The sequence below is a fragment of the Brachyhypopomus gauderio genome, unplaced genomic scaffold (assembly GCF_052324685.1).
Source record: "Brachyhypopomus gauderio isolate BG-103 unplaced genomic scaffold, BGAUD_0.2 sc46, whole genome shotgun sequence".
NCBI lineage: Eukaryota > Metazoa > Chordata > Actinopteri > Gymnotiformes > Hypopomidae > Brachyhypopomus > Brachyhypopomus gauderio.
In genome coordinates this window covers 1,862,861-1,876,971 of record NW_027506872.1, presented here as the reverse complement: position 1 = coordinate 1,876,971, position 14,111 = coordinate 1,862,861, and the positions used below count along the sequence as shown (strand labels likewise).

General features: G+C 47.7%; 3 protein-coding genes across 7 annotated transcripts in view; 1 reads left to right on the top strand and 2 right to left on the bottom strand.

Moving 5' to 3' along the window:
* The window catches only part of rapgef1b (Rap guanine nucleotide exchange factor (GEF) 1b), a 50,666-nt gene extending 42,583 nt beyond the window's left edge, over nucleotides 1–8,083 (top strand). For all 5 annotated transcript variants that reach the window (XM_076986302.1, XM_076986303.1, XM_076986301.1 and 2 more), the window contains 6 exons: nucleotides 137–231; nucleotides 1,213–1,291; nucleotides 1,422–1,523; nucleotides 1,677–1,774; nucleotides 3,846–3,974; nucleotides 5,438–8,083. In XM_076986302.1, coding sequence (XP_076842417.1) covers nucleotides 137–231; nucleotides 1,213–1,291; nucleotides 1,422–1,523; nucleotides 1,677–1,774; nucleotides 3,846–3,974; nucleotides 5,438–5,588 — 654 coding nt within the window. In that variant the 3' untranslated portion in view covers nucleotides 5,589–8,083. The remainder of the gene's footprint in view (nucleotides 1–136; nucleotides 232–1,212; nucleotides 1,292–1,421; nucleotides 1,524–1,676; nucleotides 1,775–3,845; nucleotides 3,975–5,437) is intronic.
* On the bottom strand, nucleotides 7,295–11,168 carry uck1 (uridine-cytidine kinase 1). Its single transcript, XM_076986325.1, has 7 exons — nucleotides 10,716–11,168; nucleotides 10,123–10,282; nucleotides 9,943–10,039; nucleotides 9,569–9,711; nucleotides 8,999–9,093; nucleotides 8,725–8,773; nucleotides 7,295–8,566 (listed from the first exon to the last, which is right to left on the bottom strand). The coding sequence occupies exons 1-7, from the start codon at nucleotides 10,803–10,805 to the stop codon at nucleotides 8,367–8,369; spliced, it is 834 nt and encodes a 277-aa protein (XP_076842440.1). The 5' UTR covers nucleotides 10,806–11,168; the 3' UTR covers nucleotides 7,295–8,366.
* A 196-nt stretch (nucleotides 11,169–11,364) lies between these two features.
* Nucleotides 11,365–13,801, bottom strand: dnlz (DNL-type zinc finger). The gene is made up of 3 exons (XM_076986328.1): nucleotides 13,405–13,801; nucleotides 11,994–12,133; nucleotides 11,365–11,595 (listed from the first exon to the last, which is right to left on the bottom strand). The coding sequence occupies exons 1-3, from the start codon at nucleotides 13,720–13,722 to the stop codon at nucleotides 11,436–11,438; spliced, it is 618 nt and encodes a 205-aa protein (XP_076842443.1). The 5' UTR covers nucleotides 13,723–13,801; the 3' UTR covers nucleotides 11,365–11,435.
* Nucleotides 13,802–14,111: the final 310 nt, after the last annotated feature.

The window sequence follows — 14,111 nt, the reverse complement described above, 5'->3', positions numbered from 1 at the left end:
ATTAGAAGAACACAGTGCTAACATAATGGTCTTTTATGCTCTCTCTACCCCCCCCCTCTCTCTCTCTCTCTCTACCCCCCCTCTCTCTCTCTCTCTCTCTCTACCCCTCTCTCTCTCTCTCTCCTTTTCCCTTTAGATTCCAGAGGTGCTTCTATGGGCAAAAGAACAGAATGAGGAAAAGAGTCCCAATTTGACCCAGTTTACAGAACACTTTAACAATATGAGCTACTGGTACGCACTACACACTATACACTGTACACTATACACTACACACTATACATTACACACTACACACTGTACACTATACACTACACACTATACATTACACACTATAAACTATACACCAGGGGTACTCAACTGGCGGACCGCGGTCCGGATCCGGACCCGAACGCAGTCCTGTCCGGACCCAATCTCATTCCTAATTAACTGCAATAAATAAATAAATAATAAAAAACTGAGACGACAGTACAGCTTTAAAAACACAATAAACAATAATATCTGTACTAGATAACATCTTAAGCAAAATAAGGTTCCAACAAATAAGGTTCACAGCTCCGTGTTCCTCGGGAGCGGAATATGTAAACAACGCGCACGAGGACATCAAAGGACTGAATCGAAACTAGCTAGCGGTGGTACGCTAACGACAGCTAGCGTCGCCACAGCGGGCAGAAATTATCATACAGTTAAGCCCGCCCACTAAGAGGGAAGATATGATTGGTCCATTTTACTGTCATTTGAAACTGGTATTGCGCTGAATTATAACTGCGAGGCCCTCTGTAAACGAACAGCGGGCATCACAGTCCTGATAGGGGGAGACACAGGCTCACAGGCTTCCACTTAACCCCTCACCTTCCAACACAGATTGAATAGACACGGGTGAATAATTTATTTGCTTATATTTCTGTAATTGTTTAGATGTCGATTGTCAAACTGTAAGTAGATTTAAAAAAAGGATAAATTATATATATTTATGTTTTAAGAATATTTTAGGCCCTCTGAGAGGGCGTAGAGGGCCCTGACGGTTCCCCACTGCTATACACTACACACTATACACTTTACAGAAGGCATATAAACATACTATATAAATGTAAATGACTAAACACTACACCCTAGACACTACGCTTGTGCCCTATGACCTGTGTTGTACACCAGCAGCGTTCTAGCAGTGTTTAGTGCTCTGACTCTCCTGCTGTGTGTCTGCCTGTCCACCAGGGTGCGCTCTATAATCATCCAGCAGGAGAAAGCACAGGACAGAGAGAAACTTCTGCTCAAATTCATCAAGATCATGAAGGTAATGTCCAACTCATTCTGCATTTTAAGCCCTTTTAAAAGCAGTCCTCCCCATAAACGATCAGAACAGACTGTTGCTGTTTTGTTAGCACTGGCAGAAACACAGTCTGCTTTGTGTTCCTGCATCACAGCACCTGCGCAAGCTGAACAACTTCAACTCATATTTAGCCATTTTGTCTGCGTTGGACTCTGCACCAATCAGGAGGCTCGAGTGGCAGAAACAGACGTCTGAGGTCAGCAGTTCCGCCCACTTACAACTAAATGAGACTACTTATTGTGTGAGATGTTTGAAATAAGGCATAATAAATCACTGAGCATATCTCTCTCTCTCTCTCTCTCTCTCTCTCTCTCTCTCTCTCTCTCTCTCTCTCTCTCTCTCTCTCCAGGGATTAGAGGAGTACTGTACGTTGATTGACAGCTCGTCCTCATTCCGAGCGTACAGGGCAGCACTGGCAGATGTGGAGCCTCCGTGTATCCCATACCTGTGAGTGGGGGGGTGGGGGTGGGGTAGGGGTTAGTGGGTGTAGGTGAGTGAGTGAGTGTAGGTGAGTGGGTGGGGGTGGGGGTGGGGTAGGGGTTAGTGGGTGTAGGTGAGTGAGTGTAGGTGAGTAGGTGGGGGTGGGGGTTAGTGGGTGTAGGTGAGTAGGTGGGGGTGGGGGTTAGTGGGTGTAGGTGAGTGGGTGGGGGAGTAGGTGGGGTGTTGGTGGGGGTTAGTGGGTGTAGGTGAGTGGGTGAGTGAGTGTAGGTGGGGGTTAGTGGGTGTAGGTGAGTGGGTGTAGGTGAGTGGGTGAGTGAGTGTAGGTGGGGGTTAGTGGGTGTAGGTGAGTGGGTGTAGGTGGGGGTTAGTGGGTGTAGGTGAGTGGATGTAGGTGAGTGGGTGTAGGTGAGTGGGTGGGAGTGTAGGTGGGGGTTAGTGGGTGTAGGTGAGTGGGTGTAGGTGGGGTGTGGGTGTAGGTGAGTGGGTGTAGGTGAGTGGGTGAGTGAGTGTAGGTGAGTGGGTGGGGGTGGGGGTTAGTGGGTGTAGGTGAGTGGGTGTAGATGAGTGGGTGAGTGGGTGTAGGTGAGTGGGTGAGTGGGTGTAGGTGAGTGGGTGGGGGAGTAGGTGGGGTGTGGGTGGGGGTTAGTGGGTGTAGGTGAGTGAGTGAGTGGGTGTAGGTGGGGGTTAGTGGGTGTAGGTGAGTGGGTGTAGGTGAGTGAGTGAGTGGGTGTAGGTGAGTGGGTGTAGGTGAGTGGGTGGGGGAGTAGGTGGGGTGTGGGTGGGGGTTAGTGGGTGTAGGTGAGTGAGTGGGTGTAGGTGAGTGAGTGAGTGGGTGTAGGTGAGTGGGTGTAGGTGAGTGGGTGGGGGTGTAGGTGGGGTGTGGGTGGGGGTTAGTGGGTGTAGGTGAGTGAGTGAGTGTAGGTGAGTGGGTGGGGGTTAGTGGGTGTAGGTGAGTGAGTGAGTGTAGGTGAGTGTAGGTGAGTGGGTGGGGGTTAGTGGGTGTAGGTGAGTGAGTGAGTGAGTGTAGGTGAGTGGGTGGGGGTGTAGGTTAGTGGATGTAGGTGAGTGAGTGAGTGAGTGTAGGTGAGTGGGTGGGGGAGTAGGTGGGGTGTGGGTGGGGGTTAGTGGGTGTAGGTGAGTGAGTGAGTGAGTGTAGGTGAGTGGGTGGGGGTGTAGGTGGGGTGTGGGTGGGGGTTAGTGGGTGTAGGTGAGTGAGTGAGTGAGTGAGTAGGTGAGTGTAGGTGAGTGGGTGGGGGTGTAGGTTAGTGGATGTAGGTGAGTGAGTGAGTGAGTGAGTAGGTGAGTGAGTGAGTGAGTGTAGGTGAGTGGGTGGGGGTGTAGGTGGGGTGTGGGTGGGGGTTAGTGGGTGTAGGTGAGTGAGTGAGTGAGTGAGTAGGTGAGTGTAGGTGAGTGGGTGGGGGTGTAGGTTAGTGGATGTAGGTGAGTGAGTGAGTGAGTGAGTAGGTGAGTGTAGGTGAGTGAGTGAGTGGGTGTAGGTTAGTGGATGTAGGTGAGTGAGTGAGTGGGTGTAGGTGAGTGTAGGTGAGTGGGTGGGGGTGTAGGTTAGTGGGTGTAGGTGAGTGAGTGAGTGGATGTAGGTGAGTGAGTGAGTGGGTGTAGGTGAGTGAGTGAGTGAGTGTAGGTGAGTGGGTGTAGGTGGAGGTTAGTGGATGTAGGTGAGTGAGTGGGTGTAGGTGGAGGTTAGTGGATGTAGGTGAGTGAGTGGGTGTAGGTGGAGGTTAGTGGGTGTAGGTGGAGGTTAGTGGGTGTAGGTGAGTGAGTGGGTGTAGGTGGAGGTTAGTGGATGTAGGTGAGTGAGTGGGTGTAGGTGGAGGTTAGTGGGTGTAGGTGGAGGTTAGTGGGTGTAGGTGGAGGTTAGTGGGTGTAGGTGAGTGAGTGAGTGGGTGTAGGTGAGTCTGATTGGTCTGATCTAAGTAATTTACAATAACAAACGTGAATGTTTGAGTTGCATGTACAGACGTTACTGTTCTGTCATTGTCCTTTATGTACAGGTGTTACTGTGCTGTGATGTTCCTGTTCTCCTCTTTCCTGCTCCCTCGCTCTCTCTCTCCCTCAGTGGTCTGATCCTACAGGACCTGACATTTGTCCACCTGGGGAACCCAGACCTAATTGAAGGGAAGGTGAACTTCTCCAAGCGATGGCAGCAATTCAACATCCTGGACAGCATGAGACGCTTCCAGCAAGTGTGAGTGCCTCTCAGGCACTAGTCCCAGCTGCCTGCATGGCGTGCCACTCCAGATGCTCTGAGATGTTCACCCACAGACAGGCAGCTCTGGCCTTGAAGGTGCCCTGCATCCTGTAGGGCAGTGTCCTAGTGTCCAGTCCGTAGGACCAGACCTTCCTGTAGGGCAGTGTTTATGGACCCCGTTATCAGGACCAGAGCTTCCTGTAAGGCAGTGTTTATAGACCCCGTTATCAGGACCAGACCTTCCTGTAGGGCAGTGTTTATGGACCCCGTTATCAGGACCAGACCTTCCTGTAGGGCAGTGTTTATGGACCCCGTTATCAGGACCAGACCTTCCTGTAGGGCAGTGTTTATAGACCCCGTTATCAGGACCAGACCTTCCTGTAGGGCAGTGTTTATGGACTCCGTTATCAGGATCAGAGCTTCCTGTAGGGCAGTGTTTATGGACCCCGTTATCAGGACCAGACCTTCCTGTAGGGCAGTGTTTATGGACCCCGTTATCAGGACCAGACCTTCCTGTAGGGCAGTGTTTATAGACCCCGTTATCAGGACCAGACCTTCCTGTAGGGCAGTGTTTATGGACTCCGTTATCAGGACCAGAGCTTCCTGTAGGGCAGTGTTTATGGACCCCGTTATCAGGACCAGACCTTCCTGTAGGGCAGTGTTTATGGACCCCGTTATCAGGACCAGACCTTCCTGTAGGGCAGTGTTTATGGACCCCGTTATCAGGACCAGACCTTCCTGTAGGGCAGTGTTTATGGACCCCGTTATCAGGACCAGACCTTCCTGTAGGGCAGTGTTTATAGACCCCGTTATCAGGACCAGACCTTCCTGTAGGGCAGTGTTTATGGACTCCGTTATCAGGACCAGAGCTTCCTGTAGGGCAGTGTTTATGGACCCCGTTATCAGGACCAGACCTTCCTGTAGGGCAGTGTTTATGGACCCAGTTATCAGGACCAGACCTTCCTGTAGGGCAGTGTTTATGGACCCCGTTATCAGGACCAGAGCTTCCTGTAAGGCAGTGTTTATAGACCCCGTTATCAGGACCAGACCTTCCTGTAGGGCAGTGTTTATGGACTCCGTTATCAGGACCAGAGCTTCCTGTAGGGCAGTGTTTATAGACCCCGTTATCAGGACCAGACCTTCCTGTAGGGCAGTGTTTATGGACTCCGTTATCAGGACCAGACCTTCCTGTAGGGCAGTGTTTATGGACCCTGTTATCAGAACCAGACCTTCCTGTAGGGCAGTGTTTATAGACCCAGTTCTCAGGTCTAGACTGCTGTGACAAACCCACAAGCAAACCTACATACTACCAAATAATTCTAATACATACAGCTCTTAGTATTCTTAGTATTAGTAATGGTAGCATTCTGTATTATTATTAATAATTAATTGCACTGTGAATAATATTAGTTAATGTTTCACGCGATTAATTCTCTAAAATGCTGCTTCTGCTCCGCTAGGCACTATGAGCTCAGACGCAACGATGACATCATCTCCTTCTTCAACGACTTCAGTGACCATCTGGCAGAGGAGGCCCTGTGGGAGCTGTCTCTGAAGATCAAACCTCGCAACATCACACGTCGCAGGACTGAGCGCGAGGAGAAGAGCTAAAGTTGATGGCCCACCTCCAACAGGACCTCCAACACCAACAGGACCTCCTCACAGACCAGCTCCAAGAGCAGCTCACATCAGATGGGAGGAGTCTCCTGTGGGGGAGGAGTTTACTGTGGGGGAGGACAAGTCTGTTGGAGACAAAGACAAAGTTCATGGACAGGGTAATTTAAAAAAAATCATATGTAAGGCATTAAAGGAACAGGCTGAAGCAAAGGCAATATTCTTTTCCAAGAAGGGAGTCTGAACTTTATACAAATATATGCAAATATATGCATACACCCGCCCACCCACCCAAAGTGGGAGACTTAACCTGTATATACAAGTGTATGGCAAGGAGTCAAAAAGGGAGAATGTGTGTTTGTGTGCGAGTGTGCTTGTGGGGAGATTTGAGATCTGGGAGACTTTGATCTGAATCACTGTGTCTGCATCAGCGATGAACATGCACTCAGAGGTCAGAGGTCACGGAGGACACCCTGCGTGGGTGTAGTGACCAGTTGGGCTACTGCTTCACTCCTCATTCACCATAACAAAACTCTGAAAACAGGAGGCGAAGCCCTTGTGTTCAACTGGGTTCACCTGTGCGTGTGTGTGTCTCCTCTATGACCCGCATCACCATCTCAGTGGCATCAGTGTTCCGGAACAGACTGTGATGTCATAAAGGGGGGGTGGCTCCGTGTTGCCAGGCAACAGATTGAGTGACAGTTTGGGTGTTTTTAATTCTTCTGAGATTGTGTATGATATATTGTATATTACATTAAGTGTATTAAGTGTATGAAAATGTACAGGTCTGGTGAGTGTCTGCATATACAGCAGTTACTAGGAGAAACGTCTTTTTTGTAATATTTCAAACCAAACAATTTATGCACTAAAAAAGCAAAAACACTAGGACTGATGATCTCCATAAACGTACGTGTGTGTCTGTGTGCGTGCATGCATGTGTGATCAAGAATGTTTGTGACCGACCTCGTTGAGAGAAACTAGTTGCTTGTGTGTGTGTGTATGTGATGTGTTCTGTTCACTCACACCCGGGACGCTCTCTTCACACACTGAGCTTTCATCCAATAAAAATGACCTTTCTAATATATTTATGTTTGCACATGGTTGAGCCCTGCAGAAGACACACTGACATGGGGTGGGTTTCCCGAAACGTTCGTAACTCTAAGTACTTCGTAACCTCGTACTTACGAATATTCTTAAATTTACGAGTGTTTCCCGAAACTCTTCGTAACTTACGTCGTTCTTAAAGTTGTTCGTAACTTTCTAAGATCGTTCGTTATCGGGAAACCCACCCATGGTTTATATTGTAGTCGGCCTTTAATAGATGGTTCCGTCCCAAACGCCGGGGCCGTTCACAAGACCGCACCATCTGTGGAAGACTGCATTATCTGTCGGATAACGTCATTCTCTTTGTCTGATGTCATTCTGTCTGATAATAGTTTTTGTCTGCAGCTGTAATTAATCAACACTTGTGATGTGAATTCTAATGAAAAATAGAAACCAATGATTAGCCAGTGTGTTAATATTCAATATTGTTAAGAGCCTGACAGGAAAACCTGGAGAAACTTTTTACGAGTTTGAACAAGCTAGAACATCCATATTACAGTAGAAAACAATCTGGACAAAATTAATGGTAGAGGGAGAGATCATTTTAAATATTTAATATAAACAATAAGTTGATAACTAAATGTATTACAGAAACATACTGTAAGGTAAAATGATGTATTTATTTTTCATATTCATGGTATTGGTTGGTAGAAAAAAGTACATTTACACTGAAGATGAAGTTCCTGTAGTAGTTTGTTAGGCCTGCACTGCTGCAGACGCACAGCTGCTCCCTGATTAAACCTTCCAGTGGGACGTGAGCGAGGTCCAAACTCTTACTGTCCAACCGGCCCACTGGTCCTGAAGACGGGTGCCGTCTACTAGAAGCTCCACCCACCCCTTCAAAGCTCCTCCCCCTTCAATCGAGCTGACCTACACTGAAAATGCACCAAGTTGCCAGAAAAGAGTTGATTAAAGATTAGTGCACCATGGCCTTCCTGCCATCAGATAGATCTTCCTGTGGGGCGCTGATAAGCGTTCGGCCTCTAGGGGGTGCAGTAGAGTCAAGCTCAGGTAACTGGGGCCTCCCACTGCTGACGTGAGAACAGTTAATGTGGAACGCTCCTCTGGTTGAGGCTCAGACTGGGGCGAAGAGTACTGGTGCTGGTTCAGCACATGCTCACAGACTCCACAACAGCAAGACCCGGACATCACTTAAAACAACCAATCAGAAATCTGTTTACATTTATCAACACCAGCTTCAGTTCGGATTTGTGTGTTGATTTGGTAAGGTCCATCTCAGTAAAGTAAGTGTGAATGTCTTCATACATGTGTGTTTGTGTGTGTTCCTGTGTGGGGTGTGTTCGTGTGTGTATTTGTTCATGTGTGGGGGGTGTGTGTGTTCATGTGTAAGTGTTCCTGTGTGGGGCGTGTTCATGTGTGGGCTGTGTTCATGTGTTCCTGTGTGGGGGGTGTGTTCATGTTTGTGTATGTATGTTCATACGTGTGTAAGTGTTCCTGTGTGAGCTGTGTTCATGTGTGGGCTGTGTTCATGTGTTCCTGTGTGGGGTGTGTTCCTGTGTGGGGTGTGTGTTCATGTTTGTGTATGTATGTTCATACGTGTGTAAGTGTTCCTGTGTGGGCTGTGTTCATGTGTGGGCTGTGTGTTCAGTCGTGTGTGTATCAGGAAGCATGCATCAGCTTTCAGCCATGTACGTCTCCGCTCTGTATGCGCTAGTGTGGCCGTGTGCTAGGTTCCAGTAGGGGGCGCTTTGTGGTAGTGACCATTCCTCCGGTGGCTATCTCCCCCTGCTCGGCCACGCCCCTCTTTAGGCTCCGCCCATTGGCCTGTCCATTGACGGTGCCTCTCTGCCACTTGCAGATGTCTCCGTTCAGAATATCCTGGATGTGCTGCACGATCAGATTAATCGCCACTGACGCAGACAGACGAAGGAGAGGAGAGGGACAGAAATGGAGGGAACAGAACAGAAGGGATGAAACAGGGACGTAGGAAAAAGAGGTAACAGTCAGTAGTCGGACCGATGATTCTGTGGTTGTATGAATGGCTTGGGCAGGGCTGTGCGAGACTTACCCATGTTGTCAACGCCACGTGGAATTATCACGTCTGCATACTTCTTAGTCTGAGGTAGGGAGGGAGAGGAAGGATGTGTGATGGAGAGAATCTATGGCCCTGTCCACACGACACCGGAGATTTTTAAAAACGGAGGTTTATGTCTGATTTTGTGAACAGGTCAGATGCCAAGATGTCTGATTCTTTAGGCCTCTGTGAATGTGCATGTCTGAGAGTGTGTGGGCATTGTGCACGTGTGCCTCTCTCTGAGAGAAAAGTGTGTGTGTCTTCTCACGGGTAGGCAGAACTCCTCAAAGGCAGGTTTAACAAAGGTGGTGTACTGGGTGAGGATCTGCTCCAAGTCACGACCCCTCCTCATGTCTCTCAGAACTGTCACACACACACACAAGGTTCATGTAACACATAAACTGGGACCATACTCTACATACGTACTGTAACATTGTAGTTTTTGTTCGATATAATGCATTATCTGGTAGTGAACCAGCTTGCAGACATTATACGACTGTAATATACAGGAGGTCCTCGGGTTATGTCAGTCCTGAGTTACGATGTTTCGACACATCTCCCATTTACTGTATAAAGCCTTGTTTTGACTTAAGTGGTTTTGTGTCAAATTGTTCTGTTTATTATTCCCGTTTCATTTCATTATCAAATGTATTGTCTGTGCTTTTTGATAATTACTGTGTTAGGATAGGTGTTGGGATAGGATAAGTGCTTACAGTATGTTATTTACGTACAGTATGTATGTATATTCCGACTATATTCCGAAAATCGGTTTATGACGCGATGTAGGAACGGATCTACGTCATAAGTCGAGGACTCCCTGTATTTGTGTTTTTCACACCTCTGCGTGAAAGGCGCACATCTGAGTCTGTATCCACAAACAGTTTCATATGGAACATGTCTCGGACCTCCTGCGTGTAAAACACCAGAATCCCTTCAAACAAAACGACATCTGCGGGATATACTCTGATTTTCTCCTGCAACCTACACACCCACACACACCCACAGAGAGAGAGAGAGAGAGAGAGAGAGAGAGAGAGAGAGAGAGAGAGAGAGAGAGGTTGAAACAACAATTTACTTTGATCTTTAAGATTGCCGTTTGCTGGTATCTCAACTCAAAACAGGCCTTTAATTGTGGTTCGTTTGACGCCTATTCCCAATTACGGGTTTAACCGAGTCTGGATTTAGTCTGACCCGAGTTTAGTGGTCGTTCACCTGGAATGAGTTACAAAGTCATAGGTGGGCACCTCGACGACTCTCCCCTCCACGATGTCCTTCAGCGTCTGATACATCAGCTCCGTATCAAAGGCGTCTGGGGGAAGAGAGAAAAACGTGACCTTTGTGACACTCGTGCTTGTGTGAATGGCGGCTAACTAAATGAGACTTTCTCTTTACCTGGGTGGTCGAAGTTATACTGTCCCTTAAGAGCTTTGGTTTTCTGTTCTGGGGTGAGGACGCGGTAGAAACTGTCCTGGCTGACGATGGCGACCTTCCTCTGCCGGTGGTCCACCTTGTTCTGCCCCAGTAGCTCCATGATTTTGGCACACACTGTGGACTGGGGGACAGCGCCACGCCGGTTAAGGGTAATCCGGTGACCCGGTTACCGTATGACCGTCACGTGAAAACAGTCATTCTCCAATGAACAGAGACTCTCGTAAATGGCTTTAATATGGGCCCTATAAGAAAATGTGGCTTGGAAGAACAGACTGGTCAACTTTAAATAACAAGTTCGTTAAGATACAATAGACAAAATCATTGATTATTTAGCTATAAAACATCTATATGAAATAATCCTTAATAACATAACCGATTTGACTCTCCAAAATTGGTGCATTTGTGTAGCTAGTCAACAGACCTGCGGACATTTTGAGCAAAGCTGAAGTGCACCTCCCCGTGTAGGGGTTGGTGACCGGGGCGTTAGGGTGGAGGCGATAGGGTGGAGGCGTTAGGGTCATTAGGGTGGAGGCGATAGGGTGGAGCAGCCGTACCTTCCCGCTGGCCGTGCCCCCGCTCACCCCGATGAGGAAGGGGTTGTGTCGGGGCCGCTCCACCTCTCCAAACGGCCCGGGCGCGTTCATGGCGGCGCGGTGGCGTCTGTTCCTTTAACGCGGTGGGCTCGGTGTTCAGTACCGGCCTCTCCGCGGCATGTAGTCCTTTAAAACTCGGGGGCGAAGCGAGCGAGCGACGGAGGACGGCAGCAGCAGTGGCGGCGGGGAGCGACTACCGACTACCGCCCTGATCTCTCCGGGTGTAGCAGCGTCACTGCGCCACTACAAACGGGGAGCGGTCTGTACGCAGCAGATAACCAAACCAAAAAAAACAGGATTTTTTAAAATCTTTTTTTTAACTAGACAATATTTGTTTTTTAATCACTGTTGAAAGGTCGAGATGATACCAAGAACCGTCGATAACAGCGGTGTATGATCTATATCAGTGCAGTTCAGCCTCCGCAACACCAGAGGGCGCACGGCGTATAGATAAACGTCAAAACCGTTTTAACCTCTCACATAAAAGTTCACACGCCGTCTTGTGGACACACACAGTATCATTCATAGACATAATATGGTATTATTGGTTCTAAAATCATTACAGTAATATGAAATACATTTAATACAATAACCAGGCAAATTGGTTCCAGTCAATAATGCAATTATAGCAACAAAATAGCAAAAAACAAAATGGATATATTCATAATGTGGTGCGTCTGGTCACACTTTCTCTGAGATGTCTGACAGAGGTGTAAACTGTCCATCCTCTCTGTCCTGCAACCCTGCTTTAAGTGTCTCCTCGGCAACTATCTCTATGGCAGCATCATCCTCGATTCGCTTCACCGTCTCTCCTTTGGCTGCTAGGATCTCCTCTATGTTTCTACGAATAAACAGAACACTGAGTTATCACAAAAACATGTAACTGCAGTAATAACTTGGTTATTGTAACTTTATAACAGTTTTGGGGAGCCGAGTAATGATTCATACGTCTTTTGAAAGAAGTGTGTAAACCAAAAGAAACCAGTTCTACCACAGTCTTGAGTTAAACGAAGATTATGAGAGATACATAGGTGCGCTTAGACCTTAGCCACCGTTAACTCTGACTAACTAGTTTAGATCACTTTGAGATTAGGAGGGGGGAACTTTATATAGTGCAGATTGTCCTAAGCAAATTTTAGAATCTAAAATCTTGTTTGTGTTGCCCTCAGAACAAAGATTCTTACCAAAGAAAGCCATATACGGCTATAAAAACAGAGCTTAAGACACACATGTCCGCACCTCTTTCCCTTTAGGTCGGAGAACCAGCCCAGGTTATCTGCAATGACGTGGTGATTCTCACAGCCCGGGCACGTTACTATGACAACACCTTTGTGATAGGCCGTTTTGGAAATCTTCTTCATGGAGCGAGTACTGCACACCTGGAGAGACACACAGAGAGACCAACTCACACCATGCTTAATGCTGCTTTACCTACAATTACTGCACACCTGGAGAGACACACAGAGAGACCAACTCACACCACGCTTAATGCTGCTTTACCTACAATTACTGAACACCTGGAGAGACACACAGAGACTAACTCACACCACGCTTAATGCTGCTATACCTACAATTACTGCACACCTGGAGAGACACGCAGAGAGACCAACTCACACCACGCTTAATGCTGCTTTACCTACAATTACTGAACACCTGGAGAGACACACAGAGACTAACTCACACCACGCTTAATGCTGCTTTACCTACAATTACTGAACACCTGGAGAGACACGCAGAGAGACCAACTCACACCACGCTTAATGCTGCTTTACCTACAATTACTGAACACCTGGAGAAACACACAGAGACTAACTCACACCACGCTTAATGCTGCTATACCTACAATTACAGCACACCTGGAGAGACACACAGAGAGACTAACTCACACCACGCTTAATGCTGCTTTACCTACAATTACTACACACCTGGAGAGACACGCAGAGAGACTAACTCACACCACGCTTAATGCTGCTATACCTACAATTACTACACACCTGGAGAGACACGCAGAGACTAACTCACACCACGCTTAATGATGCTATACCTACAATTACTGCACACCTGGAGAGACACGCAGAGACTAACTCACACCACGCTTAATGATGCTTTACCTACAATTACTACACACCTGGAGAGACACGCAGAGACTAACTCACACCACGCTTAATGATGCTATACCTACAATTACTGCACACCTGGAGAGACACAGAGAGACTAACTCACACCACGCTTAATGCTGCTTTACCTACAATTACTGCACACCTGGAGAGACACGCAGAGACTAACTCACACCACGCTTAATGATGCTATACCTACAATTACTGCACACCTGGAGAGACACACAGAGACTAACTCACACCACGCTTAATGATGCTATACCTACAATTACTGCACACCTGGAGAGACACACAGAGAGACCAACTCACACCACGCTTAATGATGCTTTACCTACAATTACGTATGATATATAAACTCATTCATGTATTGGTTTGTCCCGTTGTCGGGATGATAGTTTTATTCTCTCGAGCTGAAATGGTCCCAGTGGTAATGAGGAGGACACGGTGGAGAGACGTGTCTCTACCTCTCACTCCATCGCACTAGATCTAATAGATCCACTAGATCTACTAGATCCACTAGTACAGTGCATCACCTTGCATGTGTACACCAAGTGATAGTGGGTCGAGCGGACTGTGCCAACCGCGTCAGTCCCCGGAGGCGCAGAGGTCGTGACCGTCCGGTGAAACCCCGCACGGCGAGCAAACGGGGGCGCCGGTGGATCAGGACGGAGCAAGCTGCTCCGGGAGACCCGGGGAGCGCGCGACAGCGGTACCGGTCCGGTCTCGGTGGTCCTGGCTACAGATCCGTCACGCAGTGATGGCGCAATTAGCGACAAACATTGCAATACACCTTCTTGAATTCTCGGCCTGCGCGAATCTAAACACGAGCGGCAAATCCTGGGGAACGACATGAAGGTCGCAGTTGTCCGCGTGCAGAAACAGAAGTTACTCCAAACGAACTCGCGTGTGCGGAGTACGGAGCGCGCTGGAGTCGCGGAATAATGACGTAAAAGTCCGTGTTTATAAGAACAGCCCTGCTGCAGGCGCACGTGCCCTCAAACTATCATAAACAGATATTCTCTCTTGGTCATTAATCTACAACCATTATAACTTATCCAGCATAGATACTACATATGGAACAATAAAGACATCGTAAATAGAAACAAATCCTTATTTTACCCTTTTTGGTTTACTCACAATGTGCTCTTCGTTCATCAGTGGTTCACTCAAATGGTTCATGACATATCAAGAATGTATTCTTAAATATGATATTGTAATTCCTATTATTGAATTCAACAAT

Coding starts and splice junctions, on each gene's coding strand:
- uck1 (XM_076986325.1), bottom strand. CDS start 10,805: ATGAACGCGCCCGGGCCGTTTGGAGAGGTGGAGCGGCCCCGACACAAC. Junction 10,040..10,122: donor GTATAACTTCGACCACCCAG/GTAAAGAGAAAG, acceptor CTCTTCCCCCAG/ACGCCTTTGATACGGAGCTG. Junction 9,094..9,568: donor TGTGCGCCTTTCACGCAGAG/GTGTGAAAAACA, acceptor TGTGTGTGACAG/TTCTGAGAGACATGAGGAGG.
- dnlz (XM_076986328.1), bottom strand. CDS start 13,722: ATGTCGTTCCCCAGGATTTGCCGCTCGTGTTTAGATTCGCGCAGGCCG. Junction 12,134..13,404: donor ACTTGGTGTACACATGCAAG/GTGATGCACTGT, acceptor GTGTCTCTCCAG/GTGTGCAGTACTCGCTCCAT. Junction 11,596..11,993: donor TCCGACCTAAAGGGAAAGAG/GTGCGGACATGT, acceptor GTTTATTCGTAG/AAACATAGAGGAGATCCTAG.